This window comes from Enhydra lutris, unplaced genomic scaffold, assembly GCF_002288905.1.
Source record: "Enhydra lutris kenyoni isolate GAN:26980312 unplaced genomic scaffold, ASM228890v2 scaffoldscaffold106, whole genome shotgun sequence".
Taxonomy (NCBI): Eukaryota; Metazoa; Chordata; class Mammalia; order Carnivora; family Mustelidae; genus Enhydra; species Enhydra lutris.
In genome coordinates this window covers 1,138,276-1,163,710 of record NW_019154190.1, presented here as the reverse complement: position 1 = coordinate 1,163,710, position 25,435 = coordinate 1,138,276, and the positions used below count along the sequence as shown (strand labels likewise).

Genomic DNA, 25,435 nt, shown 5'->3' with positions numbered 1-25,435 from the left:
TTCAGAATACAAGCCTTTCACTTCCTTGGTTCAAATTATCCCTAAGGTATTTTATTATTTTTGGAATATTCGTAAATGGGATTTTTTCCAAATTTCTCTTGCTGCCACTTCATTATGGGTATTTATATTCTTTTTTTTAAGAGGTTATTTATATATTTGATAGAGATCACAAGTAGGCAGAGAGGCAGGCAGAGGGAGAGAGGGAAACAGGCTCCCTGCTGAGCAGAGAGTCTGATGTGGGGCTTTATCCCAGGACCCTGAGATCATGACCTGAGCTGAAGGCAGAGGCTTAACCCACTGAGCCACTCAGGCGCCCGGGTATTTATAGTCTTAAACTACTTCTTGTTGCAGTTTTGGAAGGTTGGGTGTTTGGAGTATTTTATCTGTTTCATGTAAGTTGTCCCATTTCTTGGTGTGAAGTTGGATATGATATCCCCTTATTTCAAACGCTAAAGAATCTATGGTGATGCCTTTTTTGTTCCTGATATTGGTAATATGCAGTTTCTTTGTTTTATTCTTTTTTTTTTAAGATTTTATTTGTTTATTTAACAGAGACCAAGAGAGCACAAGCAGGGGGAGGGGCAGAGGAAGAGAGAGAAGCAGACTTCCTGCTGAGCAGGGAGCCTAATGTGGGGCTCAATCCCAGGACCCTGAGATCACGACGTGAGCAGAACGCAGAGGCTTAACCGACTGAGCCACCCAAGCGCCCCTCTTTGTTTTATTCTTGATCATTTCTTGTAAGGGTTTACTTTTTAAAAATGACTTCGAAAAACCAACTTTGGGCTCTGTTAATATTCTCTTTTTTCTGTTTTCAATTTCATTGATTTCTGCTTTTCTGTTCTACTTTGGGTTTAATTTATAACTTTTTGGAACAGGAGCTTAAATCACTGATTTTAACCCTTTCTAAGACATTTTCAGATGCATGCATTGAGAGCTACAAATTTTCCTCATGACTGCACTGTTTGCATCCTGCCATTTCCTACATACGGTTTTGTTTCATTCACTCCATTTTGTTTCATTCACTTTTCTGATTCCCTTTATTTAGAATTATGCTTAATCTCCAGATATTTGAGGAATTTGTATTAGTGTTTTGTCATTAATTTCAGATTTCATTTCTTTGGGGACAGATGGTATGCTCTGTAGGGTTTCAGACCTTGGAATTTATTGAGATGTGTTGCTCTTTTTTCTGAATGTACTTTAAAAGAGAGTGCATTCAGTGGTCGGATAATGTTCAGTAAACACCAGGCTGAGTGAATTGAATAGTGTTTATGTTCTTATTAGTCATTTTTGTCTTCTTGCTGTATTAATTATGGAGAAAATTTGTTAAAGTCTACAGCTGTGATTGTCTATTTCTCCTTATAATTTTGTTAATTTTTGATCAGTGCATTTTGGAGTTTTGTTAGATATACATGTTTAGCACTAACTTTTTTTTGTCAAATTGACTTTCTTTTTTATTGTGTGTTGTCTGTCTTTTTCCCAGGTAACAGGCTCTGAGAGCTTTCTTTTGGCACAATGTATCTCCCCCCAGGCCTCCCCCATCCCCGGTGTTTTTGATGTTTCTGTGTCCTTATATTTCACAGTGTCTATTGTGAAGAAGATGCCGCTGTATGTTGTTGGTTTTTTCTTTAATCCAGGCTGACAATCTGCCTTTAAATTAGAGGATTTCATCTATTTATATGTAGCATAATTACTAATATGGTGGAGTCTAACCCCGCCCTCTTGAGTTTTATTTTCTGCTTATGCCATTTGATCTGTGTTCCTTTCTTCTTCCTTTTCTGCTTCCATTTTCTTGCTACGAGGTAGATCTCTTGGTATTCGTGGATATTTCACAGTGGTCCCATCAGTGCTGTAGCCACTAGCCACAGGTACTTCGGTTGAAAATTCAGTCCCCACTTAGGTCAGTCACACTCAGGTGCCTGTAGACCCATGTGCTTGTTACCACATTGAACAGGACAGGTTACTGCAGATTATTTTGAGTCAGAATTACCCACAGTCCGATGTGAAAAGGGCAGCATTCTAGTCAGAGGACGTGTGTTCCTGTTGTGTGTTTACTGCTTATGGGCTTGTGTCTGTAACCCTAAGAGATGCTGCGCTTAGCCTCAGTTTTCTTTTCTAAAACAGGCAGAGTGCTTCCTGCTCTTCTGCTTCGTGGGTTGCTTGTGGAAAAGAACACTATAAAAAGGCTAACTGCTTTATAAAGGCTAAAGCGGTTCTCAAAACATTAACACTCAGTTCACTGTGTTTCTGTGTTTTGTTTGGGCTTTTAGGTTGCTGACAGAGCTGGAGTCCCCTTCTTGGTGGCCCTTTAGCTCCAAGCTTTGGAAGATGCCGACAGAATCGAATCCCAAGAAAGGCACCGCAACGGCTGGTCCCAAAGCTCTTGGAAAAGAAGGGGTGGTGGTCCGAATTCCTGCTGTTGTCTCCCAGGGGACAGGGTATCATGTTAAAGCAGGAAGTCTCACCCTCCTTGTGTCGGGGTTGGAAATCCATGACTCAAGCTCTTTGCTCATGCACAGATTTGAAAGAGAAGATATAGATGACATTAAGGTTCACACGCCTTATGAAATTAGCATTCGCCAGCGGTTCATTGGGAAGCCAGACATAGCTTATCGCCTGATATCCGCCAGGATGCCAGAGGCTCTCCCCATTTTGGAGGTGCAATTCAGCCAGAAGATGGAATTGTTAGAAGGCGCCTTGATGCCCAAAAGTGCCAGAATATCTTCCCCAGCAGAGAAGGGCTGCACCGTCTGGCAGGCGGGTGAGTGAGCTCCGGCCCGGCCTGCGCACTAGTCTCCAAGGTCGAGGTCCAACACAGCACGCCTGCAGTGCACCACTGACTATCCATTGTTTGTAAATGAAGACCCTGCAGACCATTCTCCCTAGTCCCAGAGCTCAGGTGTGTCTCACACCTGAGGGCTGGATGGGTTGTCCCCGAGGTTGGCAGGGCTTGGTGGCCCTTTCAGAACAGAGGAAGGCTCCACATGAGGCTTTCCTCCTTTCCTCCGTGGGACTTGCTAGCACTGACCTGCCCACCCTGGTGGGCGTCCAGTGCCTCCACCCCTGAGCGCAGCATCAGAGTCATCCTGTCCCGCCTTCCAGGGACTTATTTACGAATCAATCTCTGAAAACTGCGGCATAGTTTCTTTGGGTCTGCAGGCCTTCCTCCTGTCCCTCTGAGTCTCTCTGTGGGAGCATGGAGCTGGGCAGTTGCAGCAGGGGTCCTGGGTCCTGGGTCCCAGCCCAGGGCCGTCTGACATCCCGGGTTTGCCATCTGGATGCTGTCAGGTGGCATCTCGCTCATGTGTGTTCTCATGTCTGTGATTGACGGTGGCATGGCGAGTCTGATGCTACTTGCTTGTTTTCGGGCATCATGAGTTTTCTCTGTGGGTTGCCTCGTCTGTGTTTGTTTTCTGCTCTGCCGTTGCTTGGTTTTCTGGCTCTGTAGGAGTCCCTGCCATGCTGTAGCTGTGCGTCCCGTTGGCTTCGGAAGCTACCTGTCCCTCTGCCAGATTGTCATTCTCCATGACAGAAATCCTTACCTGGGTAAATTCCCCGTCAGCTTGTTTTGTGCCCAGCCTAAGAAATCACAAAGTCACAAAATACCCTATTTTCTCTACTGTCCCAGGTGAGCTTGTGTCTGTGTTACCATGATCCTGCTAACAGGCCAGTAGTCCTTCCTTATTATTAACTCTGATTGCTGGATGTCTGTTACAGGAGGAGTATGCTTATGACTGTTCTAGGTTCTTTTTGCTCTAAAGTGATTGTTTTTCAGTGCTAATGTGTAACCTGGTTCCCTAACACATAAATATTTTTACATTATTCTACATGACTTCGTGTTTTGAAAGAAATGTACCTGAAAATAGATGTGGTCCCATAAGCACCAAAATATCGGAAGTGTTAGTGTACAAATATAATTTCGTGGCATTTCCAGATTTTTCTCTGGCCCTTTTCTCAAGGCAGCACTGGGCAGCACATAAAGGGGCTGAGAAGGATGGGCAGTCGCAGTGAGCCTGAGAGAGGCCTCAGGCAGGACATCGGCTGCCCCCACCCTCCTGTTTCTCTGGGAGGGGCCTGGGCCGTGAGGAGCCCCAGGGCTGGTAACACATCCAGCTGTTCATTCTGCTAGTGCTTATGGGGAACTCCCTGGGCCAGGCAATTGCCATCCTGTTCTCACGGAGCTCCAGCACATCCGTGGGTGGTTCCAGAGAGAGGACACGGCACAGGGTGTCACGAGACAGGTGGCAGAGGAAGCACATACCATACAGGGGAGAAGAGGCTTGCTGGGCCCGCTCTGACCCTGCGTGTCCAGGTACAGACAGGGAGGGAGGGTGGGAGGTGCATGCCAGGACTGTGGTCCCCCGGCAGGAAGCCAGGTGAGTGCAGGTTCCTCAGGGCCCGCCGTCGGGAAGGGCACATGGGCTGCACATCTTCCTCCTCAGGGAGGGCACAGACAGGCTCCCTCACGGAAGGTCAGCTGGTGCTGGGCCCTCACCACATCCTCAGACACCTTCCCAGCAGGACCTGGACTGGGAATGTGTGGCCTCACCCATCACCGTCACAGACCACGGTGTGTGTGCGGAGGGAACGGGACCACATTGTGATGACAGATGGATGTTCACCCTGGTGCTCACTTGAGCCTCAGGGGCGGGAGCAGGGGGGTTCCCACAGTGTGTCTTGTCTACGTGGACCGAGAGGTGCCATCCTCCCTCAGTGAGGCACCCTGCCTCCAGAGTATGGGGGTGTTTGTGGGGGAGGAGGGGAAGCAGGGAGGAGGCCAACACGTGGGACAGTGTCCGGCTTTCCGAGGGCTCCGCGGGAGGCCTGGGCAGGCCCTCTCTGTCTCTCCTGCTGCTTTTTGCCAGCACCGGTGTTTTCCCTCTCCCACGCTGGAAAACAGAGGCCGTGGAGGTGGAAACCATGACTTGACTTCTCAGAAACAGATGCCTCTCCTCCAGAAGCCGGTCGGGTAGAATGCGTGGCCAGCAGGTGGCAGTGTTGCCACGGAACCCAGGTTTGCCTTTGAGTCAGCGTCTGGAGAACTTTCCAGAGACCTCCAGTCCTGCGTGGTGGAGGTGGATCGGCCAGGGGCAGGCGCCAGGGTCTCCTGGGCTTCAGGGGCTGGGAATGACACTGGTGGACTGCATCCACCCTGGGGAAAAGCAGCGGAAAATGACTGTTTGTGTGTACAGTACCTTTAAAGTAGGGTCTTTTCAGGCTTGGGGACGAGCTGGGAGGATGGTCCCCTGCGGCTGCCATCCTCTCTGTCACAGCTAGCAAGCCTGTCCGCCTTCTCTCCAGATCCCCCCGTGCTTGCTGTCCCAGGACCCCCGTCTGGACTCCCATGTGACCTGTGGCGGCTCCCTGAGCTCTCCTTGCTTTGAGGGTCTCAGCAGCTTGCAGGAGTTGTGCTGAGGTTTTGTAGACTATTTCCCAGTTGCACTGTATTTCATGTTGTCTCAGGGTCCTGGCGTGACAGGTTTTAGGAAGAAGACTTCACAGCATGGCCCATGCATAGCATTTTATGGTCTTTTTGGTACTTATTTTTGTCTTTCTTGTTTGCCAACTGCCACCTTGGAGAGAAGCCTTCTCTGACCACCTCATTTAAGAGACAACACTCGCCCTCTGGTGGTCTGCCACACTTTCACACTGGGACATGTACTCCGTCCGGACTGGACCCAGCTGGGCTCCTGATGACCACCTCTCAAGTACCCAGAACAGCCCCTGGCATCAGGAGCACAAACATCTATTTCACAGTAATACACGTTGGGGACACTGTCATTTAAGACTTGGGCTTCAAGTGGTGGAGTTCCAATCCCAGGACATAGACACCACGCTGACCACAGACAGGCACCCCTCCCTACCAGTGTGGTCACTAGGACACAGATGCCACGCTGACCACTCGCAGATCCCCCACCTGTGTGGTCACTAGGACACGGACACCATGCTGACCACAGACAGACCCCCCCACCCATGTGGTCACTAGGACATGGACACCATGCTGACCACTCACAGACCCCCCACCCATGTGGTCACAAGGACATGGACACCACACTAACCACAGACAGACCCCCCCCACCTTTGTGGTCACTAGGACATGGACACCACACTGACCACAAACAGACACCCCCACCTATGTGGTCACTAGGACACAGACGCCACGCTGACCACAGACCCCCCCCCCCCCCCCCGCGTCCCCGCCACACCGACCCCACGCTGACCACTGACAGACCCCCCCCCCCAGCCATGCGGTCACTAGGACACGGGCGCCACGCTGACCTCTCACAGACCACCCCTGGCCCCTGTGGACCTTTGGGGGCTGTCGGTTCTCACCCACTTGATCTTCCGAGGACTCTTGCTTGGGTCCAAGGTACATTTGCCGAGGGCTTTACTTTCTCTCTACTGAGTAGGCTTGCTCTCTCTGTTACCTTCCTGCAGTGTTGAGGGCTTGGGCACTTGGGATTTTGTGGAAAGGGCTTCCCACCCCAGTTCTCTAAACTTCTGGGTCTGTCCCTGGGTAAGGTAGGCATTTCCTTCCCTGTGTCATGGATGAGGCTTTCAGGTCCCAGGGACAAGGAGGAAAATGGTCCCGTGAGCAGACAGGCTTTGGGTGAGAGTGGGCTGGGGAGTTCTTGCTCAGATGCAGACCTGTCCATAAAGGACACTGGCATCTGCAGATGCCCCTGCCAGCCCAGCTGTTGTTCCCAGGAAGTGAGATCATGCGTAAGTCCCCTTGCAGCTTGAACACTTTGTGCTGATTGTGTTTGACTGTGATTATTAGTGGCTCTAGAGACGAAACCATTTTAATCGATGTTTTCAGAAGATAGCTCACAGCGTTGAACTGAGTCAGTGACTCAGGTCTCAATACAGAGCACCAGGGGTGCCGAGCTCCGTGCCCGGTGTCATCCTGCTGGCCGTGAAAGATACCGTGACTCAGTGTATTCCAGGAAGAAAAATTCTCTGTTTGGGCTTTCTGCTTAAGTAAAACCTGTTCCGTTAAATATTCAAAGAAATATCAGCGTGTCCCTCCAGAAGATAGCTCTGGGTCTTGGAATGGAAAGCACAGCAGTGCTAAAGGGGCCCAGGGCCAGGCCCACGTGTGAGTCAGACGCAGGCCTTGGTCTCAGAGAACCAGTGCGGTACCAAGCATGTTAATATCAAAGGTGTGCAAGCGGAATGATGGCAGGACAGATGAGGGAAGGTTGTCACTCATGGAGCTGCAGAGTGGAGGACATGCCATCACACTTGTGCTGGGGGCCGTCTGTGTGTGTGATGTGTGCAGATGAGGAGCAGGACGGGCAGGGCCCCGGGGGCCAGGGACAGAGTGGCGGTGGGCCAGGGACGAAGGACCAGTGGGCTGGGGACAGGGTGCCAGAGACAGAGGACCAGTGTGGCGGGGACAGAGGACCAGTGGACCACGAACAGGGTGCCAGGGACGAGGACCAGGGGCTGGGGACAGGGTGCCGGGGACGGGGTACTAGCAGGCCATGGATGGGGAGCTAGGGATGGGGACCGGGGATGGTGTGTGAGCCTCCAAGGATGGGCTGCCAGGCTGGCTGGAGCAGGAGTCCATGAGCCTGGGGAGTAGAAAGCAGGGAAGGGGAGGGCCAAGGCCAAGTGGGGAGGTGGAACCAGTGTTTGTCATCGCATTAGCACCGAGGGCTGGTTAACGTCGTGGGCATGGGTTGGCCTTTTCTTGAGGCTAATAATAGCTGGTAGTTCACGTCTTCGTTTGCTATTTCTGCCATCATGTCTTCCAGCTCGCTCTGACGGTTTCAGAAAAGTGCTTGTCGTTATGTAACGTTTTAGGTAGTGACATTTAGATCCCGTGAGGCTGAACAGCGCTGATTTGCGTGCTGCAGAAAGTTCCTTGCTAATTAAAAGCCTTTAGGGAGCCAGACTGGGACAGAGCTTTGAGGTTTTAGAACACAGGTTGTGACATCAGTTTGCTGGGTTGCGATCAACTTTTATTTTTCTTACAGAAGGACGTAGATGAGCAGACATCCGTGTGCATTGTGTACAGTTAGGGTTTTTTCTGGCTGCCTGAATACACCTGCGGTGTGGCGGGTCTCTGTAGGCTTCCCAGGGCGCACACAGAGCAGAGGGGCTTCTGCACACACCCTCCTCCAGCAGAGGCAGGCCGGGACCCGGGGTCCTGCCTCTGCACAGCTCTTGCTCATGCACCAGTCCCCAAGCTCTCTGCATCGGGCCTGGTCCCTCTTCCGCTCCAGGACCCTGAGAACCCCGTGTCTTCCTCGCTCCAGCCTGCATCTCTCCTGGACGAGGCCATGCTTTCTTTGCTCAGCCAGGCCGTCTTCAGGGATTACATTGAGAAATGAGCATAGCAGGGGTATTTCTGTGTGCTGGGAATGGCCAGTTGGGCTCCTACTCTTCAGGCCTGGTCCTTCCTCTCCTGATGATGTGTTCATCACGCAGCTCTGCTCCCTGCCGCCAGGGTCCTATGGGCCCTCTGGGCCTCCCGTTGCTCAGGAGCAGAGAAGTGCTCAGAGGAGCCGGTCTGGCCTCCGGACAGCCATCTGCCTCCCGGCATCGCTGTCCATGAACGTGGCTGTGCTGTGTCCTGGGGGGAGGTGCAGGCCCTTCTCTGGGCCCTGTGGTGCCAGGGTTGGGGTTCGAGTCAGCGCTTGAAACAAAGGACGGGTCGCACGCCACGGCCGCTTCCAAGATCCCCTTGGTTATCACCGCATCTCCAGGCTGCCCTTCCGCCCTTTGGGGAGCCTGGCTAGGTGCAGGTGCCCTGTGCCTGGGAACACCCCTGAGCGGGGTCTGGCCATGTACAGGGCTCTGACGCACCCCCGCATCCGTGCAGCCACACAGCCAGCCAGCCAACTGGCCCTTTCCTGCACTCAGAGAGCCTCAGCACTGTGTGGGGGACAAGATGATGCCGTGGTTTCCAGTAGGGTGTTCTGTGTGCGTTTCTCCAGGCTCCCACCTATAGCCCTTTCCCCCAGAGAAGAGAAATGTCTGCACGCGAATGAAGGCCCTTTCCTGCGAGAGCAGTTATGGAGCCAAACCCAGAGCACAGTCCGTGCCCGCTCTGATCAGAGCAGGGTGTGGAGGCAGCTTGGGCAAGGGTCTGAGGGCACATAGGCAGCCCCTACCCCAGCTCAGCATAGCAGAGCCGAGTCCTGCCAGACCGTGGGTGAGCTGGAAACACTGCATCTGTCCAGAGAGCCCTGATGGCCTCCCATGGAAGGTCTGAAAGTTCTCACGTGGTTCACACCTCCAGACGATGTCACTGCCGTTTGGTTTTCCATTTCAGCGTCTGGGCTGATGGACCATGCTGTGCACCGCGAGCCCTGCTTGGCGAGCCAGGAGGCCCAGCTGCTTCCACTGCAGATGAGTGAGCCATTGGTTTCCGAGGGGGATGCCCAGGAGCTAAGACAGGTACTGTGCACTCACGGGGCCACTATACCCCTGCATGTGGCTCCTTCCTGCCTGCACACAGCTCCCCACTGCTTGATGCTGGCCCCTCGTCAACAGGGCCTGTCGTGTGCCCACCCGCTTTGTTCTCCTCTCTGGAGCTGGAGAACATAGAATAAGAGCGGTGCCCAGTCCAAGCTCCTGTGTTTCCTGGCATGCACATGCGGTCAGCCTATGGCTGCATCCCCCTTTAGAATGTGTGTATATGCCCATGTACATGTGGGCTGTGTGAGTGCGGGATATGCAGGCACATGGTGGCTTTCTGTGCATGTGCATGTGTGTGCCGTCCCCGTGTGTGGTAGAGGTACATGTGTGCACGTGTGTGTGCTCTGTGCATTTGCTGTGTCTGTCCGTGCATGTGTTTGTGTGCATAGTGTGCGTGCATCCGTATGTGTATTGTGCTTGTATGTCTGTGTGCATGTTGTGCATGTGTGTCCGTGTTTGTGCATGCTGTGCGTATGTCTCTCCATGTGTATACTGTGTAATTGTCCACGTGTGTGCTGTGCATGTGTCCGTGTGCGTGCTGTGCCTGTTGCATGTCTGTCCATGTGTGTACATGCTATGCATGTGTCTATCTGTGTGTGTACTGTGTGTGTAGTATGTGTGTATGTCTGTCCGTGTGCATGCTGTGCGTGCATCCATGTGTGTACCATACATGCATCTGTGTATGTCTCTCCGTGTGCATGCTGTGTATGTCTGTCCATGTGTGTACTGTATCTGTGTATGTGTGTGTGTGTCTGCGTGCATGCTGTGCACGTGTGTATGTCAGTCTGTGTGCGTACTATGCATGTTGCGGGTCTGTCCGTGTGTGTGCATGCTGTGCATGTGTCTATCCATGTGGGTGCTATGTGTGTGTCTGTGTGTGTACTGTGCATGTGTCTGTCCGCGTGCATGCTGTGTGTGTCTGTCCGCGTGTGCACTGTGCGTGTGTCCATGTGCGTGCTATGTGTGTTGCGGGCCTGTCGTTGTGTGGGCATGGCTCCACAGGTACACGTACAACGGAACATGCTCACTCTCCCAGATCTCTCTCAAGGGCCTGACAGTGGATTCTTGAGGATGCTTGCCACTTTGTGTCCAGCAAGTAGAAATTTAAACAATGTTTGATAGAACTACTTTTAGGTTCTCTTCAACCTGTGGCCGGGTGGTTCAGTGCTTTTTCTTTTTCCTTTTCAAGTAATTCTGAAGTAGATGCCTAGACATTGTGTCCCGTCACTCACGCAGACCTCCATGCACATCTTTAGAACGTAGAAAATGTTAAAAAGCCCCACGCCATGGTGTGCTTGCCTCAGGTCATCAGACACCAGCTGTCTGGTTCAAGGACATGTGCTGCGTGTTTGTTGGCTCACAGCCCGCTTGAGGCCTGTGCTGGCCGCTCAGCAAAGACCGTCTTAGGGTATGGCTTCCCTCTGTCCTTGCCGTTTGCTTCTCAGTGTATTTGTAGGGAAAACTCCATTGTTTCTCCGTTGAGATTTTGGTTTGCCCCTGGTTCCTTGCTCAGCGGTTCTGCGGATCCAGGCTCTGCGTGAGGAGGCCCTGTCATCATGGTGCCACAGACTTCCACCAGGGCACAGGGGGACCGTGTGTCTTCCCACATGTTTTTAAAGAAATCTTCCTGACGTGTCTGCATCAGCATTGCCTCCTTTAAGCTTGGCCCTTTCCTTTCTGGAAAAAAGCACTCATCTTTGCTATGGGATATGTTAAATATGCACGATTTGTCACTCTTTCCCCGGTCTAACTTAGTCACTCTGAGTGACGACCCACAAAAACGCTGCTTTCTCACTGCAGCCAGCAGCTTCTGCAGCTTACTAACCCCAGAACATGGCTTCGGGGCTTGAGAAACCCTCGTCCTCTGCAGGAAACGCTCCCCCTTTCCTGAGGGTGGATGTGAGCCATCATGCCTCAGGTTGGTGGGATTGGGGACCCTTCGCCCACCCTTGTGCAAAGGCATCCCATGGCTTTGTGTGGGAGATGTCAGGATTCTCTCTGTAAATTCTGGTGGTGGCTGTGCAGTTTGAGAGGGCCCTTGTGTCAAACCAGCAGTCTCTGCCCTAGAAGCTGAGATGGCAGCAGTCATGATGAAGATACGAGCTGCTGTGTCCACGAGAGAGTGACCGTGGGGTCGGCCCTGAGCCCTCTGGGTCCAAGCTGGGAGCAGTAGAGGCCGCGAGTCAGGACATTGAACGCAGGCCGGGGAAGTGGTGAACCCTGAGTCGTGGGGTTGGGGAGGGCCGCCGCGGGAGAGCAGGGATTCACATCGGCTGGCTGCCCGTCCTCCTCCCTGCAGGGACAGTCCAGTTCGCCCAGAGACTGTCTTCTGAAGGTAAAACACATGTTTCCTATTTAGAAAAGAATTCTTAGCTGTGCACTTGAAGCTCTAGCATAAGTAGGAATGAGGTAAATTTCTGGGGAAAACAGAAATGCAAGAACCGCCCCCCCCGTTCAGCTGTGGTTTCTGTGGTGGATGCCATTACCGTCCTTACGTGGAAATGGGTCCTGGTGACTTGCCCTGCAGCGGGATGCTGAGAGACACGACTGGCTGTGGTTTCCCCGGGGCCAGTGTGCTCCCTGCCTGTGCCAGCTCCCACCACACAGAGCCTCGGACAGCCGTCACTGCAGCGTCTACCAGCCACGGGGAGGGCGTGTGGTGTCGGTGGCCGGAAAGGAAGTGGATGTGCTGGGATGGGTTTGGCAGAGCGCCCTGAACCCTCTCTGGTCTGATGTGCTGGCCTGTCCTGCCTCAGAGCTGCTGCTGCTGCTTTGTTACGAAATCTGTGTCTGTCCCCTCCCCTGGTTATGTTGCTCCTATTGCCTCAGGGCATCCCAGTGTCCCCAGCTTCTCTTCCAGACTTCCTCCCCTCACTGCTCTGTCCGGTCCCGCCTCTGCCTTTCCGCACCCCAGACCTGAAGAAACAGTGAGCACGGCATAGGACAGGGGACAGTAGGTGCTCCTGTCCTTCACGGGGACTCGGGGCATCAGGTCGCTGTCCCTATGGCGGGGGTGTGGCACGGGGACCCGGGGCTTTGGGTTGCAGCCTCTGTGGTGGGGTGGCGCAGGGACCCCGGGCGTTGGGACGCGGCCCCCATGGCGGGGGTGCAGCGCGGGGCCCCAGGGTTCAGGTCGTGGTTTTGGACTTACCTGTGGCTAGGCAGTGCAGGCATTCTGCCATCCACATGTGATTCTCCATAAGCAGGGACCACAGAGCCCAGGATCCAGCAGGGAGACCGAGGGTTGGTTCACAGATGACGCAGGGTAGGGCTCGTTGCGGGAGGGAGCACAGGAGCAGCTCGAGGTCCAGCATCCCCTCTGCCTGTGCCTTCTCCTGCTGGTGCAGGCCGAGTGCTGGGATTCTGCAGAACTAGTGTCTCGTTCCCGTGTAGGAGGAGTAGAATTCCTTTCACGTCAGCTCTTCTCTCCCTTGTCTATACCCAGTGTTCAAGCCTGTCCTAGTGCCCGTGTATCCCTTCCCGGCCTTTCTCCCATACCGCCTTGACTCAAGAGCATCGGGCTTAACACATTGTTTTTCGCTTCAAAATTAATGTCTTGTCCATGTCGCACTTTCCGTGGTTTGGGCGTGTTAACATCTGGAGGGACGACAGAGCTCAGATTTTTGGATGGCTGCCCGCGCAGAGTCCCGGGGTGTCACGCCAGCCATGGAGCCCGCCACCGTGCTTCCTATCTGTAGCGATGGCAGGACAGGCATTCCAGAATTGACACGTCCCTGGAAGAGGGATCGGCTGTGCAGGTAGGTGGGTGAGAGTGCAGGCTAGGGCTGATGCCTTCCAGCCCTGGGAGGGCATGCAAGTGCCTTGTTGGAGTGGGCTCTGCGAAGAGCCACTCATGTCCACAAACCCACCGACCCGCACCTTTGTGCCAGGCAGGGGAGACAGGTCCTGTGAGCTGTTTTCCATGTGGTTCGTTCCTTTCATTACTCTCGGGGCACAGTAAAAAGGGGAGGAGGTTGTCAGCGTTTGTATTTGTGGCTTTAATACCAGTCCAGGTGTTACTCACAAGTGTTCGTCCTGTCCTGTGTCATCTGTGAAACCATGAGAAGAGCCTGGGTCATGGGGATGAGGGGCCTTGTGGCTTCTGACATCCGTGACAGTTGACATTTCAGCGAGAGGACATGTGTCACAGGATGAGCCCTGCCCTGTCAACCCCAACATCCTTGGGGGGGCCGCGTGCCTCCCTGGCCCAGTCTCTGCCTGCTGCAGAAACGTCCACAGTGACGCAAGCTGACTCACGGGACAACATCATGGGTTTCCCATCTGCTGTGCCATTACCGTGGTCACTGGTAGCGTCGAGCCTGCTGTCACGCCCCCCACCCCGCCCCGGCCCCCTTTGGTTTCCTGTGCACCCCTCCCCTGGGCTGGACTGCTGCAGGGCTCATGTTCTGTCAGCTGTGGCCCCCACTCCAGGGCAGGCCTGTGTGCTGTCTGGGGCTGGTGGGCCCTCGCCCTCACTGACCGAGCTGGGACAAAGTTGGGCCACGTGAAGGCACGGACCACATCCTGTCCCCTCTACTGTCCCAGAAACACGAACGGGGTGGGAGTGCCAGATAAGGGGCCTTAGGGTTCCAGAGATTGCCATGACTCAGCGAGCATCTTCAGAGCGGCTGCAGGGCTGTGCAGGGGAGGAGGGCAAGGGCCTGTGAGGGCCAGGGAGCGGACGCCTTCCCATCTTCCTGAAGTGCTCACCTCTGCTGTGCGGGAGTCTTACTGTCGAGCGCCCGGCTGTCTTCTAGAATGCTGATTTTAGGGTGGTGACTACTGCCTTTCCACCCAGCGAAGGCACGCGAGCGCCGTGCTGTGCCCTGCCCCAGATGGTCTTCTCTCTGTCACACACATGAACTTCCAAGCCGGCTGTCCTCACTTCCCGCTGTGTTTTCAGGCTGATCGGTCTTTCCTTTCACAGTGGAGTGGTGCATACTGCAGGATGGCTCGCTGTCCGCAGTGGTCGTGCAAACGCCACACATGGCATCTGCGGGTCGTGTCTCTGCTCCTCAGGGGCACATAGCATGCACAGTGTGGAATTGCTCTGTTCCGGAATAATTCCACGTGGAGCGGCAAGGCTGCTCTCCGTAACGGCCACAGCGTTTCACATTCCCGCCTGCGACGGATGAGGGAAGTGAGTCCTCCAGCTTCCTTCTTCTCTTTCAGGATTCCTCTGGGGCACCTGGGGGGGCTCAGTCAGTGAAGCAGACGCCTGCCTTGGCTCGGGTCACAATCCTGGGGTCCTGGGATCGAGTCCGTATTGGGTTCTTCGCTCTGCAGGGAAGCTGCTTCTCCCTCGCCCTCTGCAGCTCTCCCTGCTTCAACTCTCACACGAATAAAGAAGAGGATTGCTCTGGCTCCTCGCAGTTTTGAATGGATTTGCGGATCCTTTTTTCCATTTCTGGGGGGGTAAAGAGGCTGCTGGAAACCTAATGTGGATTGCGTCGACTGTGTAAGTCACTTGGAGGCATCTGGGCGTCTTGCTCATCCAGGAACACAGGACCTCCCTCACTGTTTCGGTCTTCTTTAGTTTCTTTCAGTGTGATGTGTGGTTTTTAGGACTTTTGTCTATTTTCTTACATTCTGGGATGAATCTTATTTGGACCCATCGTGACCTGGTAACAAGCAGGCCAATCCCCAGGGTCCCCCTCTAGCCCTGGGAGGTGTTCACCATGTGCTGGCCGTGTCTGGACCTTGGGAGGCCACTGGGAGCTGCAGTGAGTGCTGACGGATTCCTGAGGACTCCGTGCTCAGAGTCTGGCTGTGGGAATGCAGTGCTGTGGGGACCTGGAGCGTCAGCTTCCCCCTACAGCTGCTCGGAGGGGTGTGGAGGAGGGGCCGCGGCAGGGGCCTCCCTGGAAGGAAGCCTGTGCTGTTGTCCACAGATGGCCCTTGTGGCCTGCAGGAATGCAGCCGAAGGGACGGGTGGGACGCGGGGGTGGTCTGTGAGTGCTGAATGTGACAGATCGTAGCCTAGAATGTTCTGTACAGTCTCCAGAGCTCTGACTGTGCTGGAAGCCACTTTTTCCCTCTCTGCCTTCTCTGTAGCACGTTAATGGCCCCAACTGGTAGAACTGTTTGGACGTGCAGACAGCTTGATTTATCCCAGCTCTGTTCTTAAATGGTTGCTAATTTCTCACTGTAAGAAAATTCACAGTTTTCCAGTGAGTCAGCTGCATAACAAAATGAGGGCAGACAGTCTAGCTCATGCTAAACTCACTGTAGGTGCTTCTTGTGAACATAGGAGTGCTCTGAGTCCTGGAGTCTCATTGCAAAGTAGAACAGAATGTCTTCCTTCAGACCATGGGTGAGGCCACAAGCACACTACAGGGTCGTGGGAACACTCTGTGTGCCCTCCCCTGCTGCAGGTACGTGGTGGACACCCGAGGCGGGGCCCTCCAGGGCCTCGGGCTCCCCGAAGCCCACACCGGGACGGCCTCCCTGAGGGGCACACATGTGGTTAAGCACATTTGCCTCAGTGAGCGTATCTCCTTGGTTGGAGGAGCCGTTCCCCCGTCTGTATGCACACAACGGAGACGTCTCTGCGTCTGCTTGTGTCTGTTGTTGGCAGGTAGAGGCCGTCATGCCGTGTGTGGCCAGGGCAGCAGAGACCACAGGAGTGTGTGCTCTGTCCCAGGGACCATGTCCCGCTTCCAGCCCAGGCTCTCTAGATGCGCGTGTCCCCACCGCCTTCTGGTTTCGGACGCACCCCACCCATGCGCAGACCTGGTGGAGCGTCTGCAGCCCTCGGGCTCCAGATCACTGAGCATTTCTGCGGTTTCTCTCCTGATGCTGCTCCAGGACAGAGTCTGCCTGTGCACGTGTGCACGGAGGGCTGCTTCCCCTCTGCTCTGTGCATGTGCTGTGTGGGGGTAGACGCGTCCGCAGTCAGGGCCAGTCGCAGGCCCACTTCTAGCGAGGCAGGGGCTCCAGGAAGAAAGCACACAGCCTCCTGCCAGCTGATACCTCAGAGTCTGGCGGCCTGACACACTGATGACTGGACAGCTTGTCATCCTGGGCCGCGGAAGTCACAGCTGCGTGACGGTCTGGCCAGACTTGGCGTTCCCCATTCTTTCCACCCATGTTCTTCCTTAAAGGGAAAAGCGCCGGACCAGTCAGTGCTCCAGAGGGACCCTAGCTGGAAGCTTCCTCAGCCTCTCTGCAGACTCACGAGCCGTGCAGGTCCCTCGGGGTTTTGCACTGTGAGGTCACTTCAGGTGCAGTGTGAGGCATTCACAGCTGCTGGGGGGTTTCCAACGAGACAGCGTCATGGTCGGACCATTGAATAGGGAGGGGATCCCAGCGAGACAGCGTTGCGGTTGGACTGATCAACGGTGTCGGGGGTCCCGATGAGATGTCGTCGCGGTCAGACCGTTGGACGGGGAGGGGGTCCCGATGAGACGGCGTTGCGGTCAGACCAATCGACAGGGTTGGGGGTCCCAATGAGATGGCATCGCGGTTGGACCATTGAACGGGGAGGGGGGTCCTGGTGAGACGGCACTGCAGTTGGCCCAATCGGCGGGGAGGAGCCCTGTGTGGACGCCCCAGACTCCATGAAAGGTTAGAGTTGGTTGGTCTTGCTCACAAAGGGAGTGCAGTGCCTGTTACTGCTGCGTGTCTGTGCGTGAGTGGGTTACCTGCGGGCCATGGTGGTTCTCCTCTGGGCGGGGGATAGCGGGGCCGTCCCAGAGTGGGGCCCTCAGCCGGGGAACCCTGCAGACATGTGCAGAGAGCACACCATTCATCGAGTAGCAAAGGACCAATCTTGTGTTTTATTCCGTGTGTTGCTTTCGTGTGGAGACGATGACTTTTTATCTGATTGGGTCACACCAGCGATGTTTCTCATTTTTGAAGGGCACCAATTGGCTCCATCAGAGCCGACTAATCTTGGGGTCATAAGTTCGAGCCCCGTGTGAGGATGTGGAGATTACTTAAAGAAATAAAATTTTAAGAAATGCTTCTTTTTTACCGTTGACAATGTGAGCGTTGGAGAATCTAAAGTCACAGGTGTGGCTCTCCTTACATGGGACCTTTGCCATAGCTGCTCTCAGCTCCAGGAGCAAACCAGGCTCTCAAGCCCCCTTCCCAGGGCTGTCTGAATGGCTGCTGATCCCTGGGAAGGTCACTTTGCCTTGTTAAGGGACCTGTGCTATTCCTGTCAGTGCCGGTGCCGTGACGTCTGCGTCATCATGTGGGGACATGTGAGTGCCGGCTCTTTGCATCTGGGCTGTGCTGTGGGCCAGCTGCAGACAGAGCGTGGGGTCTTGGGTACACCCTCTCAGCCCAGCGTGTGAAACAGTCCGTTTGAGGGTTCATAGAGCCCTGCGGCCCTCATTCAGGACAGGTGGGGACAAGGAAGCAGGAGACAGAGCTGCGTGGACAGGGTCACGCCCCTGTGCCACTCGCACTGCTCGTCTGACTGGGTTCAAGACGTTTCCTTTCTTCTCTAGTCCGGGGTCCTGACCTTCTCCTTGCAGCGTGAGTCCTGGAGCAGGACAGTGCTGACCAGTCACAGAGCCTTCTGGGCCCGAAGGACCATCATTGTGGTTGACGACACAAAGGTTGTCAACAGCACGTGCGGCCTGAAGGACCCACACAGGGCAAGGGCCGCTCGTGGGTGTGAAGCCAGGTGTGAGCGTGTGTCCACAGCCAGCCTCCCCAGGGCTGTGGTGTGCGTGTACCTGGTGCACAGGGACCTGCAGGCCGATGGGGAGGGGTCGTTGAGCAGAGCGGCACTGGGGACCTGCCTCCCACGGTGCTGAGCTGTTTACTGTGCCGTTTGGGCCTCAGCCACATGAGGTCATAGGAACGTGGTGGAAAAGACCTCCTACATGAGGTCATGCAGCCCATCCCTCGGAGCCGGCTGACCCCACAATGTACTTTCCAGAGCCACGTCCAGGTTTTCCAGTGACTCAGTGGCTCCCAGAGGGCACAGAGCCTGGCGTCTGAGCCTGTTGCCTGGGTCAGGGATATGCCCCTGAGCCCGGACGGGGCTCTCAGGGATGAGGCCATGTGTGCACACACAGGTGCGGTATAGCCTGTCCACGTCCGAGCACCTGACTGCACACAGCCTCAGGCCCTCCACAGCACGGGTGCAGCGGGGCCCCTGCCGCGGAGCCTTCCAGGACTTGGCGGGGGCTCCTCACGCCCCACTTCATAGTTTTCACAGCTTGTTCGCATTTGTGAGCTCATTCCAGCCTCCCCGCTCCTGAGGAAGGGCTTGATCTTACTAGCCTCTGACCACCTCCCTGCCTCTGATCTGGTCCACGTGGTGGTGGGCGGCACGAGGCTGCCTCATGGAAGTGCATGGGCACTGTGGCCACGCCATCCCCCTGCCCTCAGGGTGCCACATGCTCTCCTCGGCCTGGGCTGCCCCCAGGCTGCAGTGCCACCGGCCGAGCCATGACCATGACATCCGTGTGTGGCGCGCTGCTAGCTGCATTAGGTCTGGGGCCCTCACTGCCAACTCCCATCCCCATGGGGCAGCGGACTTGGAACGCAGCTGTACCCGCTGGATCCCTTGGAAGTTGGTAAATGGCACCCAGGACTCCTCAGAGGACCCACAGTCTGTAGGTCCTTCATCCTAACGCAGCCGGGGGCCTGAAACTCTCCTTCCAAGAGGTAGTAACACTTAACTGCAAGTAGGTGGTCATTACGATTCTTCTTAAAATCATTCCTTTTTGTTGTCAGCTTGAGGGTATTAAATTTTTCAGTGCAGGCTCACCACATTTCACAGTGCAAGTAGTCTCGACGGGCTTGCAGGAAAGCGGCCGTTCTCAGCAGTGCCTGAGACGCCTGCAGCATGACGTGAGTCCCCAGAAGGCTGAGGGGCCTGCTGTTCCAGGGTTAGCCCCTCTTCTTACAGTGCCCCCAGGGCTGTGTTTGGTAGCTGCTTCCTCCCCTCAAGCCGTATGGAGGTATAGTGAGGTGTTTTCTACAGATCAGCAAGAAACAGGGCTGGCTTTTCCTTTTAAATCCCATTCGGCAGTTAGGACATGGATGTAGACAGGTAATGAAGACCAGGACTGGGTCGTGCTTGTACCCTGGGCCAGCCCTCCCTGCTGCTGTGTGACTGGAAGAGCAATGCCCCAGGGACTTTGTCAGGAGGCATGGGGGCTGTGGCCTGGAGCAGGGCCAGAGGGCTGACCCCTCACCTTTCTTTCAGCTCTGCTGCCCTGGGGCTCGGTGCATCCTGGGGGCCAGAGCTCCCTGGGGGTCGGTGCCATCCTGGGTAAGAGCTCCCTGGGACTCACTGTGTCCTGGGGGTCAGAGCTCCCTAGGGGTCAGAGCTCCCTGGGCGTTGGTGCCATCTTGGATCAGAACTCCCTGGAGCTCACTGTGTCCTGGGGGTTGGTGCCATCCTGGGTCAGAGCTCCCTGGGGTTCAGTGCGTCCTGGGGGCCAGAGCTCCTAAGGGGTCAGAGCTCCCTGGGGCTCACTGCATCCTGGGGGCCAGAGCTCCCGAGGGGTCAGAGCTCCCTGGGGGTCAATGCCATCCTGGGTCAGAGCTCCCTGGGGCAGTGCCATCCTGGGTCAGAGCTCTCTGGGGTTCAGTGTGCCCTGGGGGCCAGAGCTCCCTGGTGGTCGGTGCCCCCTGATGGTCAGTGCCATCCTGGGTCAGAGCTCCCTGGGGGGGTCAGTGCCGCCCTGGGGGTTGGTGCCACCCTGGGGGGTCAGTGCTGGTGAGCTGCAGAGCTGAGACCCAAACCCAGAATGGGAGGACAGAGTATTTGTCATCCCCCCAACTCACAATTTCCAAAGTACTGTAAAAGTGATGGAAAGAGATAACGTCTGTTTTTGAGAGTTTAAGAAATGGCAGCCCCTCCTGCCCTGTGCGCTACTCTTACAGATCCTGAGGAAGCTGAAGAGTCTTGCCCTGGACACGGAGACAGAGCTGGAGAGGCAGGATGAGGCCCTGGACGGCATCACTGCGGCCGTTGACCGGACCACCTTAACCATCGACAAGCACACCCGACGTGCCAAAAAACTGACCTAGCACAGGAGAGCGAAGAAGTGACTGGTATTCATGACAGTCACTGCTCTGAGTACTTTGTTCTCAGCACGTGCACGCAGGAGTCACCCCAGGGGCGTGTTAGTAGTCGGAGGCGATGCGGCAGAAGGTGCAGGCTTGCCTCAGGGTGGAGGGCTTATGTGATGTGACCCAGAGCACAGCACACACAGGAAGGAGGAGGCCCCGGAGAGGGGAGTTCTGCCTGCAGATCCAGCAAGCCACCCCCCAGCCCCACACCCACTATGGTGGCCCCAGTTCCTTCTTCCCATACAACCTGTAGGCCCCAGCTCCCTTCTCCCCTGCCTTCTGCAGGCCCCAGCTCCCTACTCCCCTGCTTCCCTGGGCCCCAGATCCTTCTCCCACACGCCACCCCCCAACAACCTGCAGGCCCCAGCTCCCGTCTGCCCCCCTCCCCACAGGCTTCAGCTGCCTTCTCCTCTGCCTCCTGCAGGCTCTAGCTCCCTTCTCCCCTGCTCCCTGCAGGCCACAGCTCCTTCTGCCCACCTCCCTGCAGGCCGCAGCTCCTTCTGCCCTGCTCTAGGCAGGCCCAGGCTCCCCACTCATACTTGAGCGCTTCAGAGGGTCACAGCAGCAGGACGGCCCTTCCCTGCAAGGCCGGCTGCACCCAGTGCTCAGTAGCTGCTTTGCATGGCCAGCATCCCCACTGGCTGAATTGTCTTCTCTTTCTGTTCTTGCTAGCTGTAAAAGGGCAGTGTAAATCTCTGTGAAAGAAATGTGCTGATTTCTGAGTCCGCCCACCTGGACCCTGCCCTCTGTGTCCACAGAACTTCTCCAGGACCATGTTTAGGCCCAAGCCTGCCTCCCCTCTGAGGCTACTCTGCATGTGCCCCTCCCTAGTCGCAGGTTCTGGTTTTTTCTGACAGGCTGGTTTCTTGTTGGTCAGACTGTGACTTTTACCTGAAGTCCAGTATGTCTCGAGGTTGTCCTGCGAACACCGGGAATATTCTTTTCACTGCTCACCTGTAGCCAAGTGTGAAGATAATACATATTGTACCTATTTTAAAAAACTGTTGATTTTTTTTTCTTAAAATGCCCCATTTCTATCCAGAAACAAAAGAGCAATCATAGTTTTAGAATATATTTTGAAGACATGAATTTCTGCTGCTTTTTGCTTGGCTTTGAGTGTCTTAGTGGGAGGGCCCCTCGGGGAAGGACAGACAGGGCAGAGTGGAGAAGTAGGTGACCCCTTCCCCTGTCCTGGCAGAACAGGCCCCCTCCAGACTGCCATGGAGTAGGGTCCCCGAGGGCAGTGCACCCACAGCTGCCCTTGGGCCTTGCCGAGCTGCCCCTTTGAGGCGCCTTTTCTCTGGTTCTCCACAAGCCCTGTGCTGGCATTCTGAGTCCCAGCTGGTTTTCTGGGGCTGCTAATGAGTGACCCCAAATGAGGGGCCTTAGGACAGCAGGTTGTGTCCTCTCCTGGGTCTGGAGACCAGGAGTCTGCCAGCAGGGTGTCACAGGGCCCTGTTCCCTCTGAAGGCTCCAGGGGCTCCCTCCTGCCTCTCCCAGCTCAGGGCGGACAGGGCCAGGGATTCTGGGCCCGTGGCTGCATCTCCTCCTATCCTGTCCTCTGCCACTGTCCGCTCTGAAATCCCCCATCCCTTCTCTCGTCAGGCCCACCTTTGTGTTGTGTGGCAGTTTCCACTAAGGTCTCATTCCAAGGTTTGGTGGAGTCATCTAGGAGCACTTTGCCTTCTGGAGGCTGACCTGTTCATGAAGACACAGGAAGGAGCAGTCGCAGAGAATAGCCTTCGCAGGGTCCTTCCAGTTCTGAGTCCGCCCACCTGGACCCTGCCTTCTGTGTCCACAGAACTTCTCCAGGACCATGTTTAGGCCTTCTGCCCCTTCTTTCAGTGTGCTGAATTCTGTTCCTCATCTCCAGCTGCCGTATTTGCTCTGTACTCCACAACCTTCCCAATGAGAAGTGCTCCTGTCCTCGCTAGCACTGGCGTGAGGGGTTGCTCCCAAGCTTTCCCAGCACAGTGAGGATGAGGACTCTCTCTCTCCATATCTGTGGAGAGAGCCCTGAGCAGAGGGGAAACAAACCTGCCCATCTGTGACACTGTCCTGAATCGCTAGAGGGTGCTGCTAGGGAGGTCAACCAGCGTCCACTTGTCCTAAAGACAGGCACTGCTCAGCACCTGTGGGGCCCAGGGACCGCACACACTTCGGCCAGTGACAGGAGTCTGCCCAGAGCAAGTCTGCTGTTGTTGGGATGCTTACAACCCTGGACACCGGGTGAGAAGGTCTGTGGGACTGAAGGCATTGTACCATTATTAGAGGGCTGTTGTCCGGGCCGTTCTCTCCCATAAACACCTCAGTGATAGAAACTACACTCTGTTTCTCTGCGGAATTACAGTGTTGAAAAGAAAGGTCCATCAGGATCTTCTCATAGTATTTACTAATCTTGACTTGACCCCAGACTTGTTCACCTTAGACCCTTCCAGTGGCAAAAAGTCCATAGCCAAACCCAATTTGCCTGGAGCCTCAGCACCGAACCCTACCTGTGGCACTGACTGCTCGTCTCCATGGCAGACAAAGAAGTGCAAAACCCTTTGAAACCAGGCAGTAACTTCAAGCCCAACTCCAGCGCAGGTGTACCCCACCACCTCCCACTGTTCCCACAACTGCCCCTCACCCTAAGTACTCTAACTCTATCCCCACTTCTCTTCACCCCAAGTACTGTAACCCCACGCCCCACTGCTCCCACCCCAAGTGCTCTAACCACCCCCAGTGCTCCTGCCCCAAGTGCTGTAACTCCACCCCCACTGCTCACCCCAAGTACTATAACCCCACGCCCCACTGCTTCTACCCCAAATACTCAAACTCCACCCCCACGGCTCCCACCCCAAGTGCTCTAACTGCACTCTTCAGTGCTCCCGTCTCCAGGTGCTCTAACTTTATCCCTATTACTCTTCTCTTTATGTGCGCTCACTCCATCTCCTCTTACTACACCCTGGTTTGGGTTGCCTGCCTCTGCCTCCATGTTTTGGAGTCTTGTAGAGGACATAACCAGGAGCGGCCACAACATAGCCCCTGGAAGCTGGACTAGGGGAGCAGGTGAGTAGTCTGGCTTAGGGTCTCTCCGGTGATCCTCGGGTAGCCTGGGAATTGCTGTGTTGGCTGGAGCCGAGTTCTCTGGGTCAGGTGAGTAGATTCTCTGGGGAGCGTGAGGAGGATCATCCTGGTCTGACTGTAGTCAGCAACAGCCAGCTCTTCGGAATGGGGCCTCTGGCATCTCCTCCTTCCTGTTTTACTTTCCTGATGTGGACTTGAACTCTGACATTGGCACTCAGTCCTGGTGTGGGGTTGAGGTCCCCAGGTGCTTTGTTCCTGCATCAAAATTTGTTTGCCTTTCAACTGATGAGTGGGATTGTGTTGGTCCGTTGTCACCCTGTGAGGTGTGTGCACACCCTGAAACACAACTTGCTTTTGGATTTTGCTCGGCATAACTGGGCCAGAAGCAAGACTCTTTGCAGCTGCGATTCCAGCCTTGTGCTGACATGAGACTGCTGGTTCTCAAGACCAAACAGTCCTGAGTTACTCAAGTGTTTTTGGGCAGGGATGGGCACATATCTTCTATAAAAGGCCCAGAAGTAACTCCTTCACCTTTTGAGCCGTGGGATGCCTATTGCAGCACCTGAGGTGGCTATTTACAAGACAGCAGCCTGGACTTGTAAGCAGATGGGTTTGCTGTGTTCAGATAAAGCTGCCCATGACATCTGAGTGGCATTAATTCCATGTGTCGTGAAATGTTTCTTTTCTGGATGTTACCTTTGAACTACTTGAATTTTAAACTCGTCCCAGCACGCAAGCTGTAGGACACATGGCAGGCCCACCACCCGCACAGGGGTGTGTGTTCCTTATGAGGCTGTACTTGGCCTTGTCCTGGAGGGTGACACATGGCCCTCTTCAGCCCCAAACTCGAGTGTGGCCTGGGCCGAGAGATCCCCACACATTCCTGGTCCGTGCTCAGCTGCTCCGAGCTTCAGAGGCTGTAGCGATGGCAATAGTCCTGTCCCCTTAAAAGGCAGAGCTGGGAGAGGGGTGGAGGGTGAGGGGAGGAATGACTGGTGCTGGTTTCTACAGTGGTTTTCTCTACAGACCCCCAAACCCGCACACGCAGAAATTTTAGGAGAGGAAAAAACAAACGTCCTTGAGACATTTTCAGACACCACACACACCAAAACTTGACTATGTGCAGGCAGTCAGGGTGGGGGCTCTTGCTTGGGTTTGGGGTCTGATAAAACTCCCTCTCGGAGGCAGCTCTGTTGGTTGGGGGTCAATCCTGGCGTGAGACTACCAGCCTCACCTGTAAGGAGCCCCTCCATTCTCACCTGCTGCCAGTTTAATTATTAGCTATAGGTTTGAGTAAAGCTTGAAAGATGCAAATTGTAGTCAGTTTTCACATTTGCAACTGATTTCCACATTCACATAATATTTCAAACTTCTGGCACCCATCTGGAAACTTGGAACAGCAGTGAGCCTGTCCAGGAGGTAATTTTCCCTGATTCATTTTGAAAGTGAAAAGCCACAGGGCTGGAGGCAAGGGTGGTCCTGCTTCCCAGAAGGGCCGCTCAGTCCTGGCCCCTGGTTTCCTCAGCACAAGCAGGCAGGCAGCAGCAGAGGGAGGGTATCGCTTTGCAGATCCCAGGAGCTCCTCCCACCCCAGGAAAGCCACACGGGCTGCACTTGGTGTGTGGGGGGGGGGGGTGCGTGCTGCCCGGTAAGCAGCCCTAGGCTGCGGGGCAGGGAGTGGTGGGCAGGACCAGCGTGCAGACTGGGCTCTGTCAGCCTGGCCTGCATGCCCAGGGCTCCAGCAGGTGTGGGCAAGCATGTCCTCCAAGCACAGGTGGTGCCTTGTCAGGCACACCTGCCATCCCAGGGCAGTGCTCCACACCGACCCTCTGCTTCATTCTCCCACCAGATTCCGCAGGGTCCTTTAGATGTTGCTCACCATCTCCTGTCCCCACCC

At 55.0% G+C, this 25,435-nt stretch overlaps 1 protein-coding gene across 1 annotated transcript in view; it reads left to right on the top strand.

The window, feature by feature from the left end:
• Nucleotides 1–20,888, top strand: part of LOC111139407 (synaptosome associated protein 47) — a 42,840-nt gene extending 21,952 nt beyond the window's left edge. Inside the window, exons 3-5 of the mRNA XM_022491652.1 lie at nucleotides 2,268–2,758; nucleotides 9,281–9,405; nucleotides 20,281–20,888. Coding sequence (XP_022347360.1) covers nucleotides 2,268–2,758; nucleotides 9,281–9,405; nucleotides 20,281–20,427 — 763 coding nt within the window. The 3' untranslated portion in view covers nucleotides 20,428–20,888. The remainder of the gene's footprint in view (nucleotides 1–2,267; nucleotides 2,759–9,280; nucleotides 9,406–20,280) is intronic.
• Nucleotides 20,889–25,435: the final 4,547 nt, after the last annotated feature.